This window comes from Martes martes, assembly GCF_963455335.1.
Source record: "Martes martes genome assembly, chromosome: 9".
In the NCBI taxonomy this organism is placed as follows: Eukaryota; Metazoa; Chordata; class Mammalia; order Carnivora; family Mustelidae; genus Martes; species Martes martes.
Window position 1 is genome coordinate 115,466,551 of NC_137896.1, and position 23,041 is coordinate 115,489,591.

At 42.7% G+C, this 23,041-nt stretch overlaps 1 protein-coding gene across 2 annotated transcripts; it reads right to left on the reverse strand.

Moving 5' to 3' along the window:
- Window positions 1-6,684: 6,684 nt before the first annotated feature.
- On the reverse strand, window positions 6,685-22,253 carry YPEL5 (yippee like 5). Of its 2 annotated transcripts, XM_080814324.1 has the most exons (4): window positions 22,129-22,253; window positions 20,679-20,864; window positions 10,150-10,318; window positions 6,685-8,608 (listed from the first exon to the last, which is right to left on the reverse strand). In XM_080814324.1, exons 2-4 carry the CDS (start codon window positions 20,706-20,708, stop codon window positions 8,388-8,390), a joined length of 420 nt encoding a protein of 139 aa, XP_080670450.1. In that variant the 5' UTR covers window positions 20,709-20,864; window positions 22,129-22,253; the 3' UTR covers window positions 6,685-8,387. The 2 variants fall into 2 exon arrangements, 1 of the variants encoding a protein (XP_080670450.1); XR_013967458.1 differs by lacking the exon at window positions 20,679-20,864 and having other exon boundaries at window positions 8,475-8,612; window positions 10,154-10,318; window positions 22,129-22,248.
- Window positions 22,254-23,041: the final 788 nt, after the last annotated feature.

Below are 23,041 nucleotides of genomic sequence, written 5' to 3' on the forward strand. Positions count from 1 at the left end.
AAGGCGGGGGTCAGGGATGTGACCTCGACACACTTACTAGTTGGGAATGCCCAGGAGGTAGGGCAGTTGGTGAACTGGGAGGGGAGACGACAGGAACTAGGAGGGAGGCCTTCCCTTACATCTTCCCCACCTGCACACTGCAGCCCACATCTGACCTCCTTATCCTTGTGCCCCCGGCCCATAGCGAGCTGCCTGGCGGAGAGTGAACACTCATGCCTCACCCCACATGGTAGAGTAGAGAAAGCACAGAGTCAGATCACCTTGATTCAAGACCCAGTTCCACTCCTTACAAATGGTGTGATATTGAGGAAGTCAGCCACATTCTCCGGACTTACTTTTCTCCACCATAAAATGGAGAAAATGTCAAACACATAAGGTTATTTTGAGAATTAGAAAAAAAAGTGGTTTTATGTGGTTTTGGGAGTGTAGTTCCCAGAATGGCAGCTTCGGCAACACCTGGGACCGTTGGAAATGCGAATTCTTGGGCCTCACCAAAGACACCCCCCCACCCCGACCCAGGGATTCTGGGGCACAGCCAGCATCCAGTGTCGGAGAACACCCTCCAGCTGATTCTAATGCACGCGCAAGTTTGAGAAACACTAATGTGTGAAAACTGCTTCACCCCTGGGCTTGCTTTTCTGGAAGCCTACACTACTCCTGAATAGTGGAAAAACCCACCCCAACAACCAGCTTTGGCCTCTGTTCCAGCCCCTCCTTTTGCAATTCTCCCCAAGTTGGTCATTGTAGATGGGAGGCTCCGGAGGCCAGGCTTTGAAATCAGGATATCCACAGGGTGGGGGTGGGGGTGGTGGTGGTGTGCACACCAGCTTTGTGTGCATGTGTACATATGTGCATGCACAGATTTTTGACCTCTAAGTAAAACCATGTGACCTTGACCTCTGAGAATGCATAGGTTTCCTTGTCTGTCAATGGAAGTGATAGTACTTACAGGCTAAGCCAAAGCCCTTTCCACATACAGACTCATTTTATCCTTACAACAGCCCCACGAAGCCAGGACAATTATCACCATTTTAGAGATGAGGGAGTGAAGGCACAGAAAGCCTAAGTAACCTGCCTAAGGGCACCCAGCTGTACGGGTTAGAGCTGGGCTTCAGGCAGGGGCCCTTTGGATCAAGGTCCAAGCTCTTCTGCCTCCCAAGGCTGCTTTGAAGACGTCAGTGTGTCCGGCCTTTAACCTACTCCCCTTGGGCTCTCTGTTGTGTTGAAACACTTCACCCTGACCCCAGTTTCTCTGCTACTTACGATGAGAACTCGGCTTCGATCATTTCACCTCTCCCGGCCTTAGTTGCCAAATGTTTAAAATGCGCCCTGGGCTAGACTAGGGCTGTGAGCTGGAGCCTCAAGGCCCCAAAGAATAAGCTGTGTTTGTCTCTTGATCTGAGTCAAAAGTGACGGTCTTGAAATGGTATGTGCTCTGGCTCTCCACTCTGCAGCCCCCCACGCCCCGTAGTCTCTCACAGGCCCACACGCCTCCCTTTAATGAACTCCCCAGCTTCCAAAGGCACTTGAGTGTGAGATCACTCATCGGAAAATGCCTAAATCTGAGGGCCTGTGAATTTACAACCCCCACCACCCCCTGCTCCTCCAACTTAAAGAATACTTTACCTGGGATGTTTCTTGTGCGAAGGCCATGAGCCTTGGCTTGTACCTTTATGGACGTCTTCTACTTGGCATGGCTGCCAGGTGTGAGCGGTGTTCGTTTTCATTGCCACGTGCCCTGGAAATGTTGATTTATATTTGCTTCTGGAAGGGAGACAGATGAAGCTTGTTTCAGAATGGGAGGTTAATCCAATTTCAGAATCCATTGCACTTACGGAGATGATTTCTGTTATTTTCATTTACTCTGGAAGTTTCCGTCTGTTCCAACTTAGGAATGAATCAGTTGCTGGAAGAAGGAAGGCTCTTCAAGGGCTTCTGCGCCCGTGTTGGATACCTGTCATCTCCCACATCAGGGATACATTCAGTATGGATAAAGTAGCTTGGAGCATTTTCCCGGGCTCCGCAAATGTCCTTCATCTGGCTGCCGGGAAGTGGGCGCCAGGTGTCCTCGACTGTTAGCTTATTGTCTTACAGGGACTAGGCGCTCAAACTTTGGCCAATGGATGCATGAATGCGCAGACACTTTCTAGCACCTGGAGGCGATGCGAAGTAACTCACTGAATCTCACTCAATTTATAGGAATGATCTTATTTTTAGAATACCGTATGGCTTGTAAAGAAATTTCACACACATTCTCCGTAGATTATTTTCCATATTTTAAAGTTGAGGAAACAAGACTCCAGGAAGTTAACTAATGGCAAGGTCACACTGTGGCCGTCAGCTTTCTAGGACTCCGGTTACCCTTTTCAAAATAAAAGCTAATATTAAAAAATAGTTGTTGAAAAACTTGCTTAAAGCTGTGGAAGCTGAAGCTTTAGATACTAAAGCCCAGTGGAAAAGAAATCACTTATCACAAAAACTGGAAACAGTACCATTTTTCTAATCTTTGTAGTTTCCAAGCATGTTCTCACATCTGATTTCCTTTGGCCCCCACAAAACTCTCCCCCGTTGGAGTAAAATCCTCTCTCATCCAGGTGAGCCCATTCTAAAAGACTGCCCCCTCCCCGCCATCCCACGATCTTTCCAGAAGACAGGTCAAACTGACAGTTAGGAACTGAACTTGCATACTCGTGCCATCTACTGGTGTTTTTCTGGTAGCGTGAGTTCCAGCAGATGTTCTATTAAAAAAACATTTTCTGCAGTGTAAACTTCAGCCGGGCCACTCAGATCGTTTTACTCATTATCTGTCAAGTCCTTGAAAACACTCAACCGTTGAGACTCACTGTCTAAGGAGCCTGCTTTAAAACAGGACCTAGGATTTACTCAGGAAAGGGTTTGAAAAGCTTCAGATTCCTGCGCACATTTGGCAGGTTTTGGAAATGCCTCTGCAAACCTTCCAATTGGCTTGGAAGCTGGGAGAAGGGAGATGGCTTAGCTAGGGAATGGGAACATGCACAGAATCTTCATGTGGTCAGAGTAAGGCCTCCACTTTGCCGGGTGTTTTCTGGAAGGGCTTACAGGTAGAGCGGGTTGGCTGAGAAGGTAGTGTGGCCAGGTGCTGACCGCTCACTCCATGGGACCTCAAAAGCTGGTAGAAGTGAAATTCTGGTAACAGCTAAAGCCAACCCCCCTCCCCCACCCACCACCCCGGACCCAGGGGCACACCATGTGGGATCTCCCAACTGCACCAGTCCCTAAAAACCTCTGGCCAATCCTCAGGAACATAAATACCTCCTTTCCCAAAGTTGGGCTTTGCTCTGGGGATGTTTTTAAATGATTAGATGGAATTGGTTTTTGTACTTTGCTTTAAATCCAGGGACAAGAGATGACTTGTTCATCGTTAGGGCAAATCCACAGAGGGGGATTAAAATGAGATGACTTGGTATATAAAATCATTTTCCTCATGATCTTAGGACTCTTTTAAAAGTTGGACTAACCTCATTTGAGCACTAGTGTGAAGTAGGCTAAGCCAAACACCGGAGAAAGAAAATTAGGTTTGAAAAGGTTAACACCTGTTAGTGAAAAAAAAATTTTTTTTTTTTTTTAAGATTTTATTCATTTGAGAGAGAGACAGAGACAGAGAGAGAAGGAGCAGGGAGAGAGGCAGCAGGAGAGGGAGAAGCAGGCTCCCCACTGAGCAAGGAGCCCAACATGGGGACTCCATCACAGGATCCCTGGATTATGACCTGAGGTGAAGGTGATAGTTTAACCATCTGAGCCACCCAGGTGCCCCACTGTTAGTGAAAATTCTTGCAGGATTATTCTCCAAAATCACACTGTCTGGCCAGGGGGGAAAATGGAGACTTTTTATTTCTTTATTTACCTTATCACTGAGGTTGTATTCACTGAACCTTTTACCTTTGCTTCTTTTTTGTTCCATGGTAGGAGAAAAATACGAGCTTTGACAGTTTTTGAAAGCAAAGTAAAATGTAGCAGATTATGAAATGTTCCTTATGGTAAAAGGTAAAGATGGTAACATTTGATAAACAGCAGATTTTTAGCCCTAATTTGTTATAAAGGCGTATCAAGACCAGGAAGGATTTGAAGAACTTTGAGAGCATTCTGGCCATTCATTAGAGTAAAATTAGAGTAAATTCTGAAGGACTGTGAAGGTTTACGGGGAAAAAAGTATAGATACATTTACATAATACTTCACAGGTTTTTAGGCCATGTATTTCACTATGTTTTAACAAGAATCATTTAAGATAAGACTTGTTTTATGATTCATACTTGAGAAAACAAAGGTTAAGAGGTTAAGTCACACACTTCCCTAAGTCATATAGTAAATCACACTCCATACTGAAGACAGGCCTTTCAAGTCTAGTGACTTTTCTAGAAACTTTCTACCATGAGAATTTCCCCTCCTTTAAAAAAATGTATCTTAGAAAGAAAGTTTATCTGTTGTACTTACTCATTTTTAAGGATCACTATTTTTAAGCAGATGGAAATCATTAATCCTTTTCTTGTTCATGCTTCTCTTTTGGCCTCTTTTTGAGAAACACCTGTTTGTACAGGTGGTAACATACCATAAACCATACATTGCAGTAGCCCCCTCCCCCTTACCCGCAAGGAATGCATCCAATGCCCCAGTTGATGCCTGAAACTGTGGATAGTACCAAACCAAAAAAAAAAAAAAAAAAAAAACCCCAAAAGTTTTTTTAATTTTTTAAAAAGATGTTATTTAACAGAGAGCACAAGCAGGGGAGTAGCAGATGGAGAGGGAGCAGCAGGCTCCCTGATCAGCAGTGAGCCCAATGTGAGGCTCATCATGACCTAAGCCGAAGGCAGCCGCTTAACTGACTGAGCCACCCAGATGCCCCTATAGTTTATAAATTAGGTACAGTTAGAGATTAATAATAAAATATAACAATTCTAAGATACTGTAATGAAAGCTACGTGAATATGGTTTCTCTCAAAATATATTATACCGTTCTCACCCTTCCTCTTCTTGTAATGATGTGAGATGATAAAATGCCAACATGACCAGAGGGAGGGAGGTGGATGACGGAGGCATTGTTACGTAGGGCAGGCTAGTCCTGACCTCTGACTGTATGTCAGGAGCTCACCTGCTTCCTGACCAGGGTTGACCGCAGGTGACTGAAACCACAGAAACGGAGACCATGGATAAGGCGAGACTACTGTATTGAATTTGAATAACTCTTTGAAGAGTGACGGTCATGTATTTGCAGATAAGTTATGTTTGCAATTGGGTAAAAAATCTGGGTTTCTTGGCTCCACCTCAGAGGCCAATCCAGTATTGGGGCAGGCATAATTCACTATTTAACAAGCCTCCCGGGTGGTCAGATTACAGATGTTAAAAGCCTAAATATGTAGACTGTTGTTCAGCACCTTCAAGGTGCTTTGGAATGTATATTTCATGCCATAATATATAAAAGTTTCAATTTGCTAAGTCCCACTATTCTAAAATAAAGAAGCCATACAATTCATACTCAATTCTAGGTGGGTATGCATCCTAAAGTTTCCTTTTAGTTCTACTTTATTTCTAGAATAATTTTCATACCAGTGCAAAGTGCTAGCCTAACAGGAGTTTCTCAGTTTCATCTTACTCTACTCCCAATTCACACCTTCCTTGCCTAGGTTTTATATGGCTCCTGGTGGGAAGCTGGTGTTAAAAACAGACATGCAATAGTGGATGTCTATTTAAACTGATATATTTTTATAACTGGTATGGAACCATCATAAACAGGTCTCTGAATTTTTTTTTTTTTTCAATTGGTAGTTTCCCAATACAGCTGGACCCAAACTATCTGTGGACTGATTTAGGCCTGGGGCTGGGGCCACTACTGTCCCGAAGCATCCCCAAAGACTTTTGTGAATAGATGAACTTAGAAAACAGACATGCCACTATTTTTCTCCTCCAATCCAAAAGTAGCCACTTACAAGGGTAACTTAAATTTTTACAGCAATTATTTTCAAACGCTTAACTCCTTAAATAAAAGCACTCACTATTTAAAATCAAAACAACTTAAGGTCGCTGTCTTCTAAAATGAAGAGGAAGGGTTCTGAAGTCTTCAAAGATTAAAGCTTAACCTGTACACCCCCCAGCAACCCAGTCATCATGGGATATACTCTCCCCTGTATCTGGTCAACCTTTTCATCCCCAAGCAAAATCATTCCCGTTAGTGCTTTCCCAGCTCCAGTGAACAGTGTATTTGCTTCCTATAAAAAATCCAATTTGACTGTATCGTCCATGTCGTTTTTTTTTTTGTTTTGTTTTGCATATGTTAAGTTTTTAAAAAGAAGGTATAGAGGACCTCATTGTTCATTGTGGTACCTGCCAGTCACCTAAGTTAACCTAGTGATAGGACATTTTTTTGTTCTGAACTGTAGTTTGTCTACAAAACTAAACTGTACTAAAACTGTACTAAACTGTAGTTTGTCAGTGTCTGAGGCAAAATCATCAAACAGAAGCTAATAGTGGTGAATTCAGTATCTCCTGGTGTAGATTAGGTTAACTAAGCCAGAATGTCACCTTATCCACTAACTGAAGAAAGCCATAGCTACTCTAAGGTATGACAAATGTGTTCACGTTGAAACTAAGACAAGATGATTAAAACTAAGTTAAAACTAAGGATCAGTGGGAAATAAGTAGTATTGCACCAATGCAAGACAAAATATACTTTATTGTGACAGCAAATGCACATAGTGCTGCAGATATGGCATGCTACCAGGGATCTGCAAATAATCAAAGGCCAGTATGGAAATGAATGGGAATGAAAGCTGTTTCTTAAAGCTTGAAGTTTTATTCCATGGTGAAGGAAAGATCATTTGTGTCCACTTATCTCAAATGCAATATTATACACCTACTTAATCAGAGACCTATGCCTCTAACCAAGAGCTGGAAGGCAAAGAGAAACTTAATCTTAACTGTACTCAGAAGTCACTTCTAATATCAATGACAGAAAGATTTTGCTAGTTGAGGCAAACATCCTTTCTAGACAAAGACCTAGAGACTGAGCACTCAAACATCCATTCATACATTTAAATAATTAGCCAATTTTAATGTCATTTATTCCACTAGAAACAAGTATTAGAATATCTAGAAATAGTTTGGATAAAGAAACATTTATATTTTAATACTTCATAGTGTTGTAAATTTGGGGCTAAAATAACACCCTGAGGCAAATCTGATCCCTGAAGGGACCAAGTACAGTTTTAACTTCAATAGCTGAATTTCTGAGGGAAGATCTGAGAAAATAATGCTAATGACAGATCTAGTCCTTTGATGAAACTATTAGGTTCTACAGACTTGTCAAAATCAACACAAAACTGAGGAGAGGCTGAAAACCCTCTGCAAAGCCTTATTTTTAGATAGGCTCCTTCATTTCCCCCCTTCTTCCAAAACAGATGCAGATGAAATGCTTTCTGCATGAACGCACACTGACATTCTGTTCAACTCTTTTCTAAATGCAGTACTATGGGTTTAAAACAGTAGGCTTTAATTTAAACAAAGTCATCTTTTCTACACAATTTAGCTTGAGAGCGGAAAAGAAACACTACCATGAAAATTACTTATCAAATACTCCACTCTTCTTTTAGAAGGTGTTTTTAAAAGCAACACAGGACCAAAAACATCCAACTATTACTTTATTTATATTACTATGCTTAAGTTACATGGAAAAGACAACCAAGCAGTTCTGCCCCATTTCAGGAAAAGTTTCCAATCAACACCAATTATGTGGTGACAAATAACTAGGAATGGTGACATCTTTGGGTCAAGACTGACAAGGAAGGATGGGCTCTGGTGCTACGGTTCATCTCCAACAAGAATATGGCACAGCGGCCAGCACAAGCCATACTAACACTGAACCTTTAGCGCTGGTCACAAATTCGGATCTCTTCCCTGAAGCTAGCAAATCAGGTGAAATAACTGGGTTTAAAAAAACATTTTTTTAAATGAAGCCCAAATAAGTTTAAAAACCATGCTCTTGACACATTTTCCTTTCAAAATTTACATAAAACACATTTTTCACTCTCATAGCCCAGATTTTTTCCCCTCACATAGCCCATCACGTAGATGCAGACAGACTATTCTGCCTCAAGATGTAAACGCAGGGAAAAAAAAAAATTAACGGCATCTGCATAATATTCTCTCTACACACTGCTGCTGGATGGAAAATTGAAAATTTAAAAAAAAAAAAAAAAGGAAGAAAGAAAGAAAGAAAGGAAGGTTCCATCTTAGATTCTCACAACCTCTTGTTCCGCAGTTCATGAATCCGACCTGATGCTAAGGTGACAGTGTATGTAAGTAGATTTTTGTTTTCAGTGAAGGAGACCTGGGAAAAGATGGAGTGATCTCTTTTGCTTCAAGAGTTATCAGACGGTACGTGCTCCTCGAAGCCCTCACTCTCTCGTACTAGGGCGCGCTCCAGGATCACGCGGCCTTCCTTATAGCGCTGGCTGTCTTCAGTGGCAAACTCGTAGATCCATCCCAGTTTGCTATTGCAGTTCTTGCAGCTCACATCTCGAACCATGTGGCGGCCCGTGAGCATGACCCGGTCTTGGACTTCACTGTACTGCAGGTTAACTACCTAAGAAACACGGGAAGACAAAATTGCCAAGCCCTGTGAGTCATCTGCCAAACAAGTACACGTTCCTTTGGCTGGTGCAGTAAGAGCAACTTCAGAAAAGCAAACCACAGTTGTTACTTTAGTCAAACCTACAAGACCCTTCCCAAGGGCTATTTTTAGAAGCTGCTGGGAAAGGCAAAAATCTGGAAAACTGCACTGGCCATCTAATGCAATCCTGCATCACCGTGCCATGTACTAGTCCAAGCCACACTATTCACACATCCTGTAGTTCCATTTCTGCGGCAGTGAAGAGTCCCTCCACTTGGAGCCATAAAATGTTGGCTGGGGTCCAACTGTGAACGTTCACCATTCAATGAGGAGTCCCGACAAGGCTATAATAAAAGAGAACCTAGTAACCTAGTATAAAACAGGCATTCCAGAACAACAACAACAAAAGTTTGCCGAATTTGTTTCTGGAAATACATTTTATAGGCACACCGACTGGGACACACTAGGCCTACTATACTGTGATACACAGTTTTCAAATGGGTTCAAATCATCTGTGAAGAATGTCCAATGACTGTGAACATCCAGCAATCCTCTACGCTTTACTTTTCTGTAAAGGGCCAGATAGTAAGTACTTCTGGCTTTGAGGGCTATATCATCTTTGTTTTAACTACTTAGCTCTGCTGTTGTAGCACAAAAGCAGCCACAGGCAATACATGAATGATTGAGCATGCTGTGCTTTATTAAACTTCATTTACAACAAGAGGCAGCTGGCCTGCCAAAGCATACCAACTCCTAGTCGACATCTAAAGAAAGATCAAGAGATGTACACTAACAATTCTTTGGGAGAAAAGCTTATTTCTAAATGGAACAGAGGGATGTCCACTGGGGAAGTTTAGCTGACCTTTTAAGAGCAGCACCCTGGACTAGTTCTGTCCCTTACCAGAAAAGATTTGGAAATTCAACTCTGCTAGTACACATTAGACTCCAGGAGGCAGAATCACACTGACCAATTTTAAAGCAAGCCAGAAATTAGAGAAGCAGACAGACTAGTCATTAATTTGTAAATCAGGAAACACTCTTCCTGTTGGCATGCAATAAGCTACAACATAATCAGGATCACCGGTGAGCATAAATTAGAGCAAGGGAAGTTGGTTAGATGATCTTTATTCACTTGCACTGTCAAACTTGAAAGCTTAATACGCTGTCTCCCTAGAAGGATAAATCAGTGACATGCGTATAGGGGCGCTTCTGCCCCTTCTTCCATAGTCTGTGAAGTCACTACTAAATTCTTACACTGAATGTTTCATGAAGCAATGGAGACTGCCCTTCTTATTGTAACACGGTCTTTAAACTTCCACAGTAAAAAAATCACTTTCTAGTAATGCCTTCCTGAGGTCCAAAGGACAAGTTAGTGGGCACTCTTTTCTGCATGCAGATTATAGACCTCATGCGGACTCTCTCTGGTATCTTTAAGCTCTGAGGGATGTTCTGGTACTGCTGTCAAATATACCCACTGAACTCACTTAGGAAATGAAACTGGTTTTCCCACCAACCTTATTAAAAAGAAACGCTCTGCCAGTGGCGCCTGTGAACCGAGTGGAGATGAGTTCTGAGCGGTTGGTCAGGATTGTGTCGCAGTTTGCACAAGAAAACAGACGGGTACCACCGATATGATCAAGGAAAATTCTGCCCATTTTTATAGCTGAAGTTCTAAAAACCTAGGAGCAAATGGAAAAGAACAAGGAGACATTAGGATTAAAAAAAAATTGCTGGTACCTACTTGGTGGGGGTCACAGAGAACCGTGTGTGTGTGCATGTGTGAGATCTCTGCTTTGTAATACTCAGTATGGGAAGTAGCTGACTCTGTACTGAAGGATCCAAGGTTCATGCACTGAGCAAATAAACAGGCATACCAAGCTAAGAACTCTTTAGAAGCAGTGAGCCAAGGGAGCAAACATGTTTAGACAAGGCCAGAACAATATCACTTCTCTTTTGGTTGGTATGACAAACATAGGAAGAAAAGTGGAGTATCAGAAACTGAATAATGAGAAGCACAGGCAGCGACGTGAGAAAAAAGGCTTAGCCAAGTGGTAAGTGTACATTCTGAGCATATGTAATTTGGGAAAAGACTTGTGGAGTATGTGTGGGTTATCACAAGAGTAGAAAAAGGGGCAATCAGAAAATGAGAAGAGGGTGGTCTCAGTTAAGAGCACAGGGCAGCTCTGGTCGTCAGGCATGTCAGCAACCATGTAGGGGCGATGGCAGGAGTCAGGGTCTGCCCGAGCACAGTACTGTATGCTTATTTGAAAATCGTCACAACAACTCTATGAGGTTATCACCCCCCATTTCATCAATTATCCAAGGTTATTAACTGATCAAAGGTCACACAGCCTTCAAATACAGAAGATCATGACTGGAATGCAGTTCACCCACCCTAAAGCCAGAATTCTTCTATTACCCTGGTGTAAGGCTAGGAAAACATGCACAGAAAAGAAGGGAAAGATAAACCATTATTACATAACTTATATTGAAGAAACCATACTGATTCAGTAAATCACAGAAGTGCTGAAGCACCGAAACAAGAAGCTTTGAAACCAGATTCTGACAGAAGGATAATCACACTTCAGTATTTTCAAAAGTTAGAGCTAATATGTGCAACTCCTTGAATTCATAGCAATTAATGCCCTTAAACACTATTTTTTAAAGACATAGATATAGTCAAGAATGTACTACAGCTCCTATTAAAAAAAGAATTCATTCCTGGTATAGTTTTCAGCTCCAATGTTTTAAATATTTATATCACCTATCTTTGAAATGGCACGCAGAGCTGATACAGCTGCCACTATGAAAACAAAGCCTACAATCTATATTTGTAATAAGAATCCACTGTCGTTTTAAATTTGGGGAAATTTCATTACAAATTAAAGAGACAGTTCCATCATTCCTTTTTATCTGTGAATTTCCTTAGTTATTAGGTAGTCCGAATGTCATCAAAGAAGTCATTATCCCAAAGATTATGACTTCCATTAAACATTTTGATATAGAAGTCAGAAAGAGAAACAAATGCTAAATACAATTAAAATGTGTGGCTAGTGAAAGGAAAACCACCGCTCATTAACAAACACGTCAATGAATAAACCCTGGGGGAAAGCAAGACTGAAGAAATAGTATTTAGCTTTTTGATTACATTTCTGCAAAATGACAACAGAAGTTAAGAGTTACTATTATTTCACAGCCTTTAAAAGGACAGCACTGCTTTTTTCCAGATGCTTAAGAACACAGTATTTGTTACATAAGGGTCAGAGGTTGCAAATTTTAGGCCTATGGGGTGAACTCATTTGGTGGCATAGGGATACAAGAGTGAACAAAATAAATAACCCTTCCCCTAGGAAACATGTGTGGACATGTTTCATTTGGCCCACACAGTCTTTTATTAATAAAAAAACCTGGGCCACCATTAAACACCAGAGATTTCATTAAAGAGCCTGTGTTATTATTATCATTATTATTATTAACAATGGGGAGATCTTGCCCACAAGCCACGTGTTCTCCTGTGGCAACAATGACTGGAGGTGAGTGGTAGCTGCCAGTCCCCCAAGGTCATTGGGTCTGCCCAGTCACACTTTTCATCACATAATTACTTCCCCTGTAAGACATCTGGGTTTAGGACTCTTCATCTAAGCACAGCACAGAACTACTTGTGAGCAGGTGATGTGGGTCATGTTTTTTACGGCTGCTCAACTACAGAAAAGTAATCAACAGCAAGGTTTTATAGCCTCACCTCTTAAGACACAGTCCTCAGACTTTGTAGCTCTCTGAAAACCAGTATTGTGCAGCGATTAGCTTCCTGCTTGGGCTTCTGGGACACATTACTTTAAAGCCAATTTTCCTTCAAACTTTTTTTTTTTAAGATTTTATTTATTTATTTGACAGAGAAATAACAAGTAGGCGGAGAGGCAGGTGGAGAGAGGGGGGAAGCAGGCTCCCTGCTGAGCAGAGAGCCCATGGTGGGGCTTGATCCCAGGACCCTGAGATCATGACCTTAGCCGAAGGCAGAGGCTTAACCCACTGAGCCACCCAGGTGCCCCTTCCTTCAAACTTTTAAATATAATATTCATATTGTAAGTTCTTTCAACCATAATGCAGTAATAACTAGATGTTTTTGAATTGGCCATGGCAGGCTGCTGTGGAAAATGTACTGGACTTCAAAACGAACTCTCCCTGTACCCTCTGCCTACATCACTCTATCTTTGACTCAAAATTACCATATAACTGTGACCATTTGCTACTGGGTACAGGCAAGTTCTTTATTCTTTATTCCTAAATGTGGTAAAGAGATTTAACATGCTTTCTCTTCCTTGCTTCAAATTCAGTCTATTTTTTATTTTTACCCAAGTATTTTTACTGGATTCAATTACATGATTCATTACCAAGACCAAAAATATCTGCAGAATCACTATTCCTAGTTGTGATTTCCATTTATAGAGTACTATATATGGATATAAAACTGTAAAATTAGTTATTCGCCAAAAAAGATAGGCTAGAATGCCATGAAATTTAGCAAAAGCAAGCAAAACAGCCCTTTCTGTCAAAGGTCTGGTCCTTAGGAAGGAGAAAATCCTCTACAGGGTCATCGGCTTCTAGGTGTTAAGCCTTAGTTTTGCAGGGCTAGAAACTCAACCTACTGACTCACACTATCCAAATTCTCAAGAGGCTGATAATCAATCAGAATGCCACTTAATATTTAAGGAGAAAAGTCATTAAAAAACCAAGACATGGTGACTGAGTCAGGGTCCTTTTTACCTGGAGGATATACTGAATTCTGATTTGGACTTTTTAATGTCTATCTACACTGTATGGGACACTACTTCACATAACACATTTAATCTTGACAGTTTTTAATTGTCACCTTACTTTTGCAGAAGAAGAAATAAAGTCCATGGGACTTCCTGACACTGGCCAGGCTGGGCCTGAAGGAAACCTTGCGCCAGTTGTTCTTTCCCCTCTCCTCATTCTCTACTGACCAGAGCGCTGCCAGACTCTCCGTCTTTCTCCCTCAGGTTTACCTTTACCCTTCCTGCCTCCATGCTGATCTCTCCTCTATTTCCTTTCTTGGTTGGTGGCCAGTTTGAATGACACACTCTCCTAAACCAGTATACCCTGGCAACCTGTCACAGAAACTGCAAAATCAACAAAACTTCCTAAACCACTTTTGGAGGTCTTTCCTCCTTCCCCATCGGTGTCTTATTTCAAATTCTCATCCCTTCTAGATAAACCTCTTGTGGCCAGGGAGAGTGTATTATTAAATGCAACACACATTCGCAGGTACCCCAACATTTGTGCTAAATTTGATCACACTACAAAAGTAAGGTCAAACGCATGTGCTTTAGCCATCTCTCTCTTTTTTTAGAGAAAGGGTGAAAGACAGTGAGCGGAAAGGGGCAGAGAAGAGAGAATCCCAAGCAAGCTCCACGCCTAGCACCAAGATGACTTGGTGCTTGACCTCACCACCCTGAGATCACACCTGAGCCCAAACCAACTGAGCTATCCAGTTGCCCCGCCATCTCTAAGACCTCCTACAGACCACTCTTCTACAAACTTTGAAACTTTTTTCCAACAGAATAGAACATAGCTAATTCTTTTAACAAAAAAGTCCCCAGATTTTTATTATTATTTTTAGATTTATTTATTTATTTGACAGAGAGAGAGAGAGAGAGAGAGAGAGATATCACAAGAAGGCAGAGAGGCAGGCAGAGAGAGAGGGGGAAGCAGAATCCCTGCTAAGCAGAGAGCCAGATGCAGGGCTCAATCTTAGGACCCTGAGATCATGACCTGAGCCGAAGGCAGAGGCTTAACCCACTGAGCCACCCAGGTACCCCTGCTGAATTTAAAGAAATAGTTTACATACCACAAAATTTAGCCACTGTAAGTATACAACTGAATGATCTGTAGATGTGTAAGGTTGTGCCACCACTTTTTATCACCAGAACCCAGCACTAGAATATTTCTATCACCTCCCCCAAATTCCCAAAACCCTCTGCAGTCCCAGGCAACCAGTGATCTATTTTCTATTTTTCAGTTTTTATATCCAAAATATTTCCCCAATACGCTAAGTCCCTTGCTTAGACTTAGAAGAGTTCCAAATCTCTTCAGCCACATATTTTAAAAACACCTTAAAATTGAGCTGCTTTTATAGATGATTACTGTTTTCTGTGTTGAGTCTAGGGGCACCTTACCGTGTCTCTAAGTAATAAAATACATGCTTTGGTATTTGTCGGTGTCAAAGTTTATGACCAAAGCTAGGGCAAAACTCTCATAGCTAAAGCTTTAATATGCTTTCTTCCTTTTTAACATCTCAAGCAAAAAAACAGTAATAACCTTAATTTTAACAAGTACTATTTCCCAGTTAATTTTATAAATGAGACCTCTTTGGTACTAGCTTTTCTTAGTTCCAGGTTACTAAAATCCTTAAAAGCTTGAAATAAGTACCAAATATGGTTGTTTATTAGAAACCTATTATCAGTTTATCTGAAATTAATGGAAACTGAAGGTACAAGTTCAAAATGTAAGTGAAATTCAAAGATAATTTAAAGATCACATTTTAGTAATTATTTCAGTTTCCTTCCCCTTCAACAGTACATTTAGCTACCTAGAATTTTCTATTTCTATTTTACTAGGAGACCCTGGTGAAACAATCACATTTTTGAACCTCTATGTTTTTACAGAATTTTTAAAAAATTTACAGAATTTACAGAATCTGTAAGAGAAAAAATTTTTTTCTTTTTGCTTTGAAAAATCCATGAAATAAAATGTCTCCAGGAATGTATCAGAGTTGACCCCTGAACAATGTGGGGAGTGGTCACGGGGCGGGTGGTGGTTAGGGATGTTAACTACCCCATACCTTGCAGAGTGGAAAATCTGCATATAACCACGGACTTCCCAAAAACTTAATAAGCTATTGCGGACCCAAAGCCTTACTGACAAACATTAAGTGTCAAATAACAACTTTGTATGTTGAACGCATTATATAGTCTTACAATAAACCCAGAACAGAAAACATTAAGAAAATGAGGAAAAAATACATCTATACAGTACTATATAAAATAAAATCCATGTATAAGCAGACTCATACAGTTAAACCTCTGTCCAAACTATTTCAAAAATTAGACAATATGGACTATACAATTTCCTGGTTTGAGTCCAAGTCAATAAAACAACTTCTAAAAATGGCTATTTTTAGTTGAGATTTAAGGTTTTTTTTTGTTTTTTTTTTTAAAAGCAGTTTTAGGTTCACAGCAAAAAAACCCTCAAGACTTCTCTCTTTAAGAAATCCATGAAAGGCAGGTTTTATATGGATGTTAAGTTTTTGGTTCCTTTGGGTAAATACCAAGGAGTACAATTACTGGATCACACGCTATATTTACTTTTTTAAAGAAACCACTACGTCTTCCAAACTGGCTGTACCATTTTACATTCTCACCAGTAAGAAATGAAAGTTTCTGTTACTCTATACATCCTCTTCAGCATTTGGTTTTGTCAGTGTTCAGTATGTTGGCCATTCCAACTGGTGTGTGTATCGTGGTACACTACTGTTGTTTTAATTTGCATTTCCCTATTGGCATATATTATGGAGCATCTTTTCATATACTATTTATTCATTTTTAAAATCAGGTTGTTTTCTTTTTGTTGAGTTTTTTGTTGGTTTTTTTTTTTAAGATTTTTATTTATTTGACAGAGAGAGAGATCACAAGTAGGCAGAGAGGCAGGCTGAGAGAGACGGGGAAGCAGGCTCCCTGCTGAGCAGAGAGCCCGATTCCAGGGGGTCGATTCCAGGACCCTGAGATCATGACCTGAGGTGAAGGCAGAGGCTTAACCCACTGAGCCACCCAGGTGCCCCATTGTTGAGTTTTCAATAAGAGTTCTTTGTATATACTGGATAAAACCTTTATCCAATGTCTTTGCAAATCTTTTCTCCCAGCTTGTGGCTTATCTTCTCGCTCTCTTGATGTCTTTTGCACAGAAGTTTTTAATTTTAATGAAGTCTATCTTATCAACTATTTCTTTCATGACTCATGCCTTTGGCGTTGTATTCAGAAAGTCAGTGCCATACACAATGCCATCCAGATTTTCTTCTATCTTCTAGGAGATAATTTTGCATTTTACATGTAGGTCAGTGACTAATTTTGAGTTAATTTTTGTGAACGAGGTATAAGGTCTGTGTCTTGATTTCCACCCCACCCCCCCCCATGTAGAGATCCAGTTGTTTTAGTACTGGCTTATTGAAAATACTATCTTTGCTCCACTGTATTGCCTTTGCCCCTGTCAAGTATCAGCTCATGATATTTATGTGGATCTGTTTCTGGGCTATTCTGTTCCATTGATCTATCTGTCTATTCTTTGGTCAGTACCATACTGTCTTGATTACTGTACCTTTACATTAAGTCTTAAAGTCAGGTAGTGTCAGTCTTCTGACTATTCTTCTCCTTCAATATGGTATAGGCTATTCTTTCGCCTCTCTATAGAAACTTCAGACTCAGTTTGTTGATATTCACGAAGTAACTTGTTGGGATTCTGACTTGGGTTCAGTGCAATACCAAGTTAGGAAGAACTGCTATCTTGAAAACACTGAGTCTTCCTATCCATGAACATGTAGTCTCTCCATTTCATTCATTTTTTATTGCATTCATCAGAGTTTTTAATTTTTCCTCATTTAGATCTTGTAACATTTTGTTAGATTTATACCCAGGTGTTTCAGTTTTTTGGATGCTAAATGCTATTGTTTTTCATTTCAAATTCTACTTGTTCATAGGTAATACACATATGCATATATATACACATATCACACACATACACACATAGAATCAATGACAAATACGGTATCCTGTTCTTTGTTTGGCTCACTGCTACATACTTTCCTCAAAAGCAGGGGTCAGCCAACTAAGTCCTGTGGGTAAAATTCAGCTCACCACCTGTTTTTAAATGGCCCACAAAGAATGTTTTTATGCTTTTAATGGTAGGAAAAAAAAACAACAAAAGATTATTTTGTGATATGTGAGAACTACATGAAATTCAAATTTCAGTGTCCATAAATAAAGTTTTATTGGGACAGAGCCACACCCATCTGTTTATATTGGACAGTTCTCTCACTGCCATAGAGTCTGAATAGTTGTGGCTGAAATCTTATGGCTTGTAAAATTCACAATATTCACTATTTGGCTCCTGATAAAGTATGCTGACCCCTGTTAAAAATGCTCTCAGATGGCAAAAGGGCTTTTCATTTAGAAAGCAGTCTTTCTCAGTAAAAACATAAACTTAGTTTGCACTCGGATTTAAGGATCAACACGAGTACTGGGCAGGATCAATCTAATCCTGCTCCTTTCCTTCACAGATTTCCCTAGCTAACATCTTTAACTTTTTACAATCAGATCAGCTCTAAGATTACAAAAATAGGCAATATGTACCACTTAGCTGCTGCCTCCTTCTCTCCCCATCCTCAGGATCTAAACAGTGTGGCCCAGATATTTGATTTCTGGAATCAGACAGCCTGAGTTCAAATCTCAGCTCTGCCCCTTAAAAGCTGTGTAAACATTTGGATAAGGTATCTTCTGCTTCTTATCTTTAAAATGGGGTATCCATCTCTGAGTTGTGAGAATTCAATGCAGATAATACATTACGAGATTAGGCACAACACAAATGTTAGAGGTAGATGCAGTAAAACTAGATTTCCTTCATCCACATTCCTCACCCCAACTTCCCCATTCTTTTAAAGAGGAAGAAAGCAAAACAGAAAAAATATGAAACAAACAACAATTTACCAGCTTCACCTCCTGTTAATTACTGCAAAGTTAAGCGAAGAGGTGACAGAAATTACAAGCAGAAGGAAAGTTAGAAAACCTTCTGAAGCATCTCAAATTCTCATTGTCAAGGTTCCCTGTAATTAATAATCCAGTTGGGATCCAACCCTGGCAGGTAGATTTGGCCAAAGAAAGCATAACAATGCCCAGCCCTAAAAATACCAGGGAGAAAAGTAGGTATTGATTTGCATCTCTAAGGATCCACTGATGAGAAAAACACCCCATTCACAGACTTTTCCTCTGTAAAGTAATTATTTCCTCAGGGCACTTCCATGCCACAGAAGAGACTATATACTGGGACTCTACCTATTGCTGGACAAATGAGCAGGGGTTTTTCCAATGCCAGGAGGTGGTTGGCAAATGCAACCTACAAAGACTCTCCCCAGCAGGGAACTGAATGTGCAGAGGCCTAGTGCAGGAAGCAGTCAAGAAATCTGCCCTTCCAGAGGAGACTGTGTTTTGCGATGGTTCTTGTAAAATGAAAACATGCTGAAGCACGTTTATCTGTTTTTCAGTCTCTCGCCTCTCCAAGACAAAAGAAGGAACAAAACCTAAAGACTTTAAATAGTGCTGGGTTGATTACTATAATTAACATTTAATGCTATTGTTCTCTCATCAACTATTTTCATAGGGACTTGTGACTAAATTCTACTGAAAACCTGCAAGGGAGAAAAGAAATTGAGTTCAATCCATAAAACCAATTTACCAATTTTTGTACAAAATATTTACCAAGCCAAGGTTTCAGGGACAAGAGAAAGCTGTTTTCCTCTTGTTAATTCTCTTTCAATACCTGGCCAGTTTCCTTTGCTGGGTCAAATGATGTTGTGGTTATGGAATCGGGTCTTCAACGGGCAGTAACCTATATTTTTGTTTTTGTCCTTCGAATAATGCCTTTGTTGTTGTTGTTGAATGTTTTCCAGGTTTACTATATTTCTAGAATACTTATTGTTTAGTCATCACTAGAAAATAAGAGTAGTCCTGTAACTCAGTGAGTCAGGTAAACAATCTGAGTTGGTAACCTCTCCCAAACACCCCATTGGCAAGACAAATTGGTATCTGTCAATTGTTGTGATGCAATACCATGAGTCAAAAAAGCCTTATTGGGTGGACTGGAGTATAAATTAACTATCTGGTTTCCTGATTCAGGTGTCAAGTTGCAAATTCACGTCATACCTAAGGTTCAGTTCCACAGGATTACCAGAGAAACAGATAATGATTTATATAGCCACTTAGGCTCTATAAAACCTAAAATGATATTTTGGGCACAAATGTACTTAGAACTATCTTCACATCTCATGAATATATTCAGAACTAGCTTTCACATCTCAAACATACTTAGGACTATGTTACCACCATGTTGGAGGGTACTGTCTTAATTTAATATCTTCTTTTTAGACCTAATTTTGGCTTTATTTTCCTTCCCTTTTAATTGTTCCTAAATCTTTTTCTCTCTCCTACCACTTAAGTAGAGCAAAAGGCAAATAAATAGGGAAAAGTCCTTGATGATCCAACCATATATTACTTTTAGAGGCCACATGTATGTTACTAACCCTTTTAGAAAAAGCCGTTTTCTAAAAATCCAATTTCCTTAGTTCCCCTGTATAGAATCAAATAATTTACTTGAGCACATTTTATCATCTCCCTCTCCTATGGATAAGATGTTTGCTAGAGATAAACTTTAAGAAGAGAGTCAACCAGTAGGCCTATAGTGGACACTGAGATGGGTGAAGGTATGATAAAAGTCAGATATCAGTCCTTTCCAAAGAGGTGCGTTCTACCTGGTGTTCCAGTACATACCCAGAAATGGGGTAAGTGGAAAAATACATTGTGTACCAAGTTCCACAAGCCCCACCTTCTCACTATTTGTAAATGCTCCGGGCCTGTTTTTTCTTCTAGGCCTGTCTGCCCAAAAGCCACCCAAAAACTCACCCATTTTCTAGGTCTAAGCAGTACCAATCCACCTAAGAATGCTTCCTACTTCACTCTTACCCATTTTTTTCCACTGCCCCGTTTTTAAACTCCTGTGACACTCATTTCATAGTTTCCTAACACTGAAGTTGGTGCTGTTACTCGATTTCATTTGTCTATGACTTTTTACTAAGCTATGGGCTTCTAGAGAAAAGTTCTTTGGTAACTTCCTTCTTATCTAACAGAGTACAAATATGCAATCAAGTTTTAGAAAAAGAATCAACCGAGACACAGGAGATCTGGCAGAAATATTTACCCTGGGAACACTTCGTGTATTTTGGTTCATCCGTGTTGGAACGCTGCTGCAACACTGTACACGCGGCCACGCAAAGTGAGCTAAGATCCTATTACCCCCAGGGACTTCACCAGCAAGTCTAGTTTCCCAAAAACACAAGGTTAGCTAGCCTGAGGTTACTTCAGGTTTTCCATCTGTCAAGGAGACCTGGAATAAAAATCCTCACATTACCGACATGGCTCTGTAAACAGAAAAAGTTTAAAAATAAATGAGCTGTACACCTTCCCAGACTCTTCCTTGAAGGGGGGATTAATAGGTGTCAGGATTAAATCGATCTTTCGGCAGCAGTTGCGTTTTCCAACGCCCACTGTTCATAATACTCATTGTCCTACCTAGCTACCTCGAAGGAGGGTAGAATAAAGGGGATCGGAGAGCACTCCCACCCTCCCACCCGTCGGGCGCGGCCCCGCGCGACCCGCACCCGCCCAGACCCCGCCGGCCGCCCGCGGCCCCAGCTGGCCCCAGCTGATTGCGGGCACGTGACGCCGCGGGCCAATCGGGAGGGGCCCGGCAGAGCGCGCCGCGGCCTCCTCCCGCACCACAAACACCGGCCGGAAACAGCTGAGCGGGCGGCGGCGCGGGGTCCGGGTCTGGCCGCCGCGGCCCGGGGACGCCCGTCTGACAGTCGCACCCCGCCCTCCGCCAAGCCAGTGAGGCCCCACGCTCGCTTCTGGGGCCCGCCTGCGAGCTACATGGCAGGGTGGCAGACATTCCCCCGGCGGGGCAGACACAAAGCCAAGGCGGTCCCCGGCCCCTGACTAGTGCCAGGCGGCCAGGACGGTGGCCCTCTTCAAAGAGGGACCACGCCGCAGCGTAATCACGGCCCTACAGCTCGGAGCTGAGTTCGGACTTCACTCCAGGGCCGGGGGCGCGGCGAGGCTACCGAGGAGCAGGCCTCCGGGACGACTGCGGTGGCGCGGAACCCCGGCGCGCCCCCGACACTGCGGCGGGGACGCGGCCCGTGGGGGCGGGGCAGTCGTGGGGGGGGGTTGGGGGGGATCGCCGGCCAAACTGCCCCCGGAAGGGCCTCCCAGGCGGCGCCGGGGGTACTGGCCGAGCGGGAGGCTGCGGCGGGAGGGCGCGGGCGCCGAGCTGAGGGGTCGCGGCTGTTGCGGTCGCGCCGGTCGCCCCGGCTGCGCGGCGGAGGCGGGCCGACGGCGGCCGCCGCGCCTGGGCCTCACAAAGAGGAAACAGTCCAGCCCGTCAGCCCGCAGCCCCGGCACTGGGACCCGCCCAGAGGGGTCAAGGGCGACGGCGCTGGGCCCCCGGGGGGAGCCTAGCGAGGAAGAGGCACTTCCTGCCTGGGTCCCCCCGCCCCGGGCCGATCCCGGAGTGCTTCGAAGCCGTCGGCCCGGAGGGCTCCTCAGCCCCCATCGGGCTCCTAGTCCAGCCCCCCTCCCACCGCACTCACCCCGAGCGGCTGTGAGATCCGCGGCCGCCAGCGGCTTCTCGCTCCTCAGCTGGGATGAAGCCCCTCGGCCACCCGAGTCTCCAGGTTTAGTCAGGCCCTGGCCTTGGCCCCGCCTCTCCCTGGTTGGGCCTCAACGTCAATCACTCGGCATAGCTCCACCCCTCGAGCAGTCGGCTCTCCCGGTTGGCCCAGAACGCCCTTCATTTCTAGGCCCCGCCCTCATCCCCGGCATCCTGCCCCTTCCGCTAGGCCCCGCCCCTTCCCTGGTTCACCCTCCCCCACTCCCTCTCCCCTCCGCGTCGCTGCCCACCCCTCCCAGAAGCCACAGACCCAGGGTGAGCTCCCGCAGCTCGCTCCGCCCCTGACTCTACTCCTCGTACTCGTACAGCCAATCAAAGAGGCTAACTCTGCCCCTTCTCCGGAGGCGGCCAATGTGGAGAGACTTCGGATCCACCTCCTTCCCAGCTGAGAGCACACAACACAGCATCCACGTGAGTCAGCTTCTTAAAGGAGAAGGCTCAGCCTTTCTAATTGCGGCAGCTGTAAGACATCGCGCGTCATCAGCGTCACCAGGTGGTGGCTGAGGCCTAGCTTTTTGAGACCCAGTGATGACAAATGAAAACAACAGGCTGTTTTTCTAGGCAAAGCAGGTGCCTTGATAGTTAACACCTTACCGTGTCATTAATTTCTTTGAGATTGCTTACTTTTGTCATGCCTTAAAAAAGGCCACCTTTTCAGTGGTTTAAAGCCTCTGCCTTCGGCTCAGCTCAGGTCATGATCTCAGGGTTCTGGGATCGAACCCCACATCGGGATCTCTGCTCAGCAGGGAGCCTGCTTCCCTTCCTCTCTCTCTGCCTGCCTCTCTGCCTACTTGTGATCTCTGTCAAATAAATAAATAAAATCTTAAAAAAAA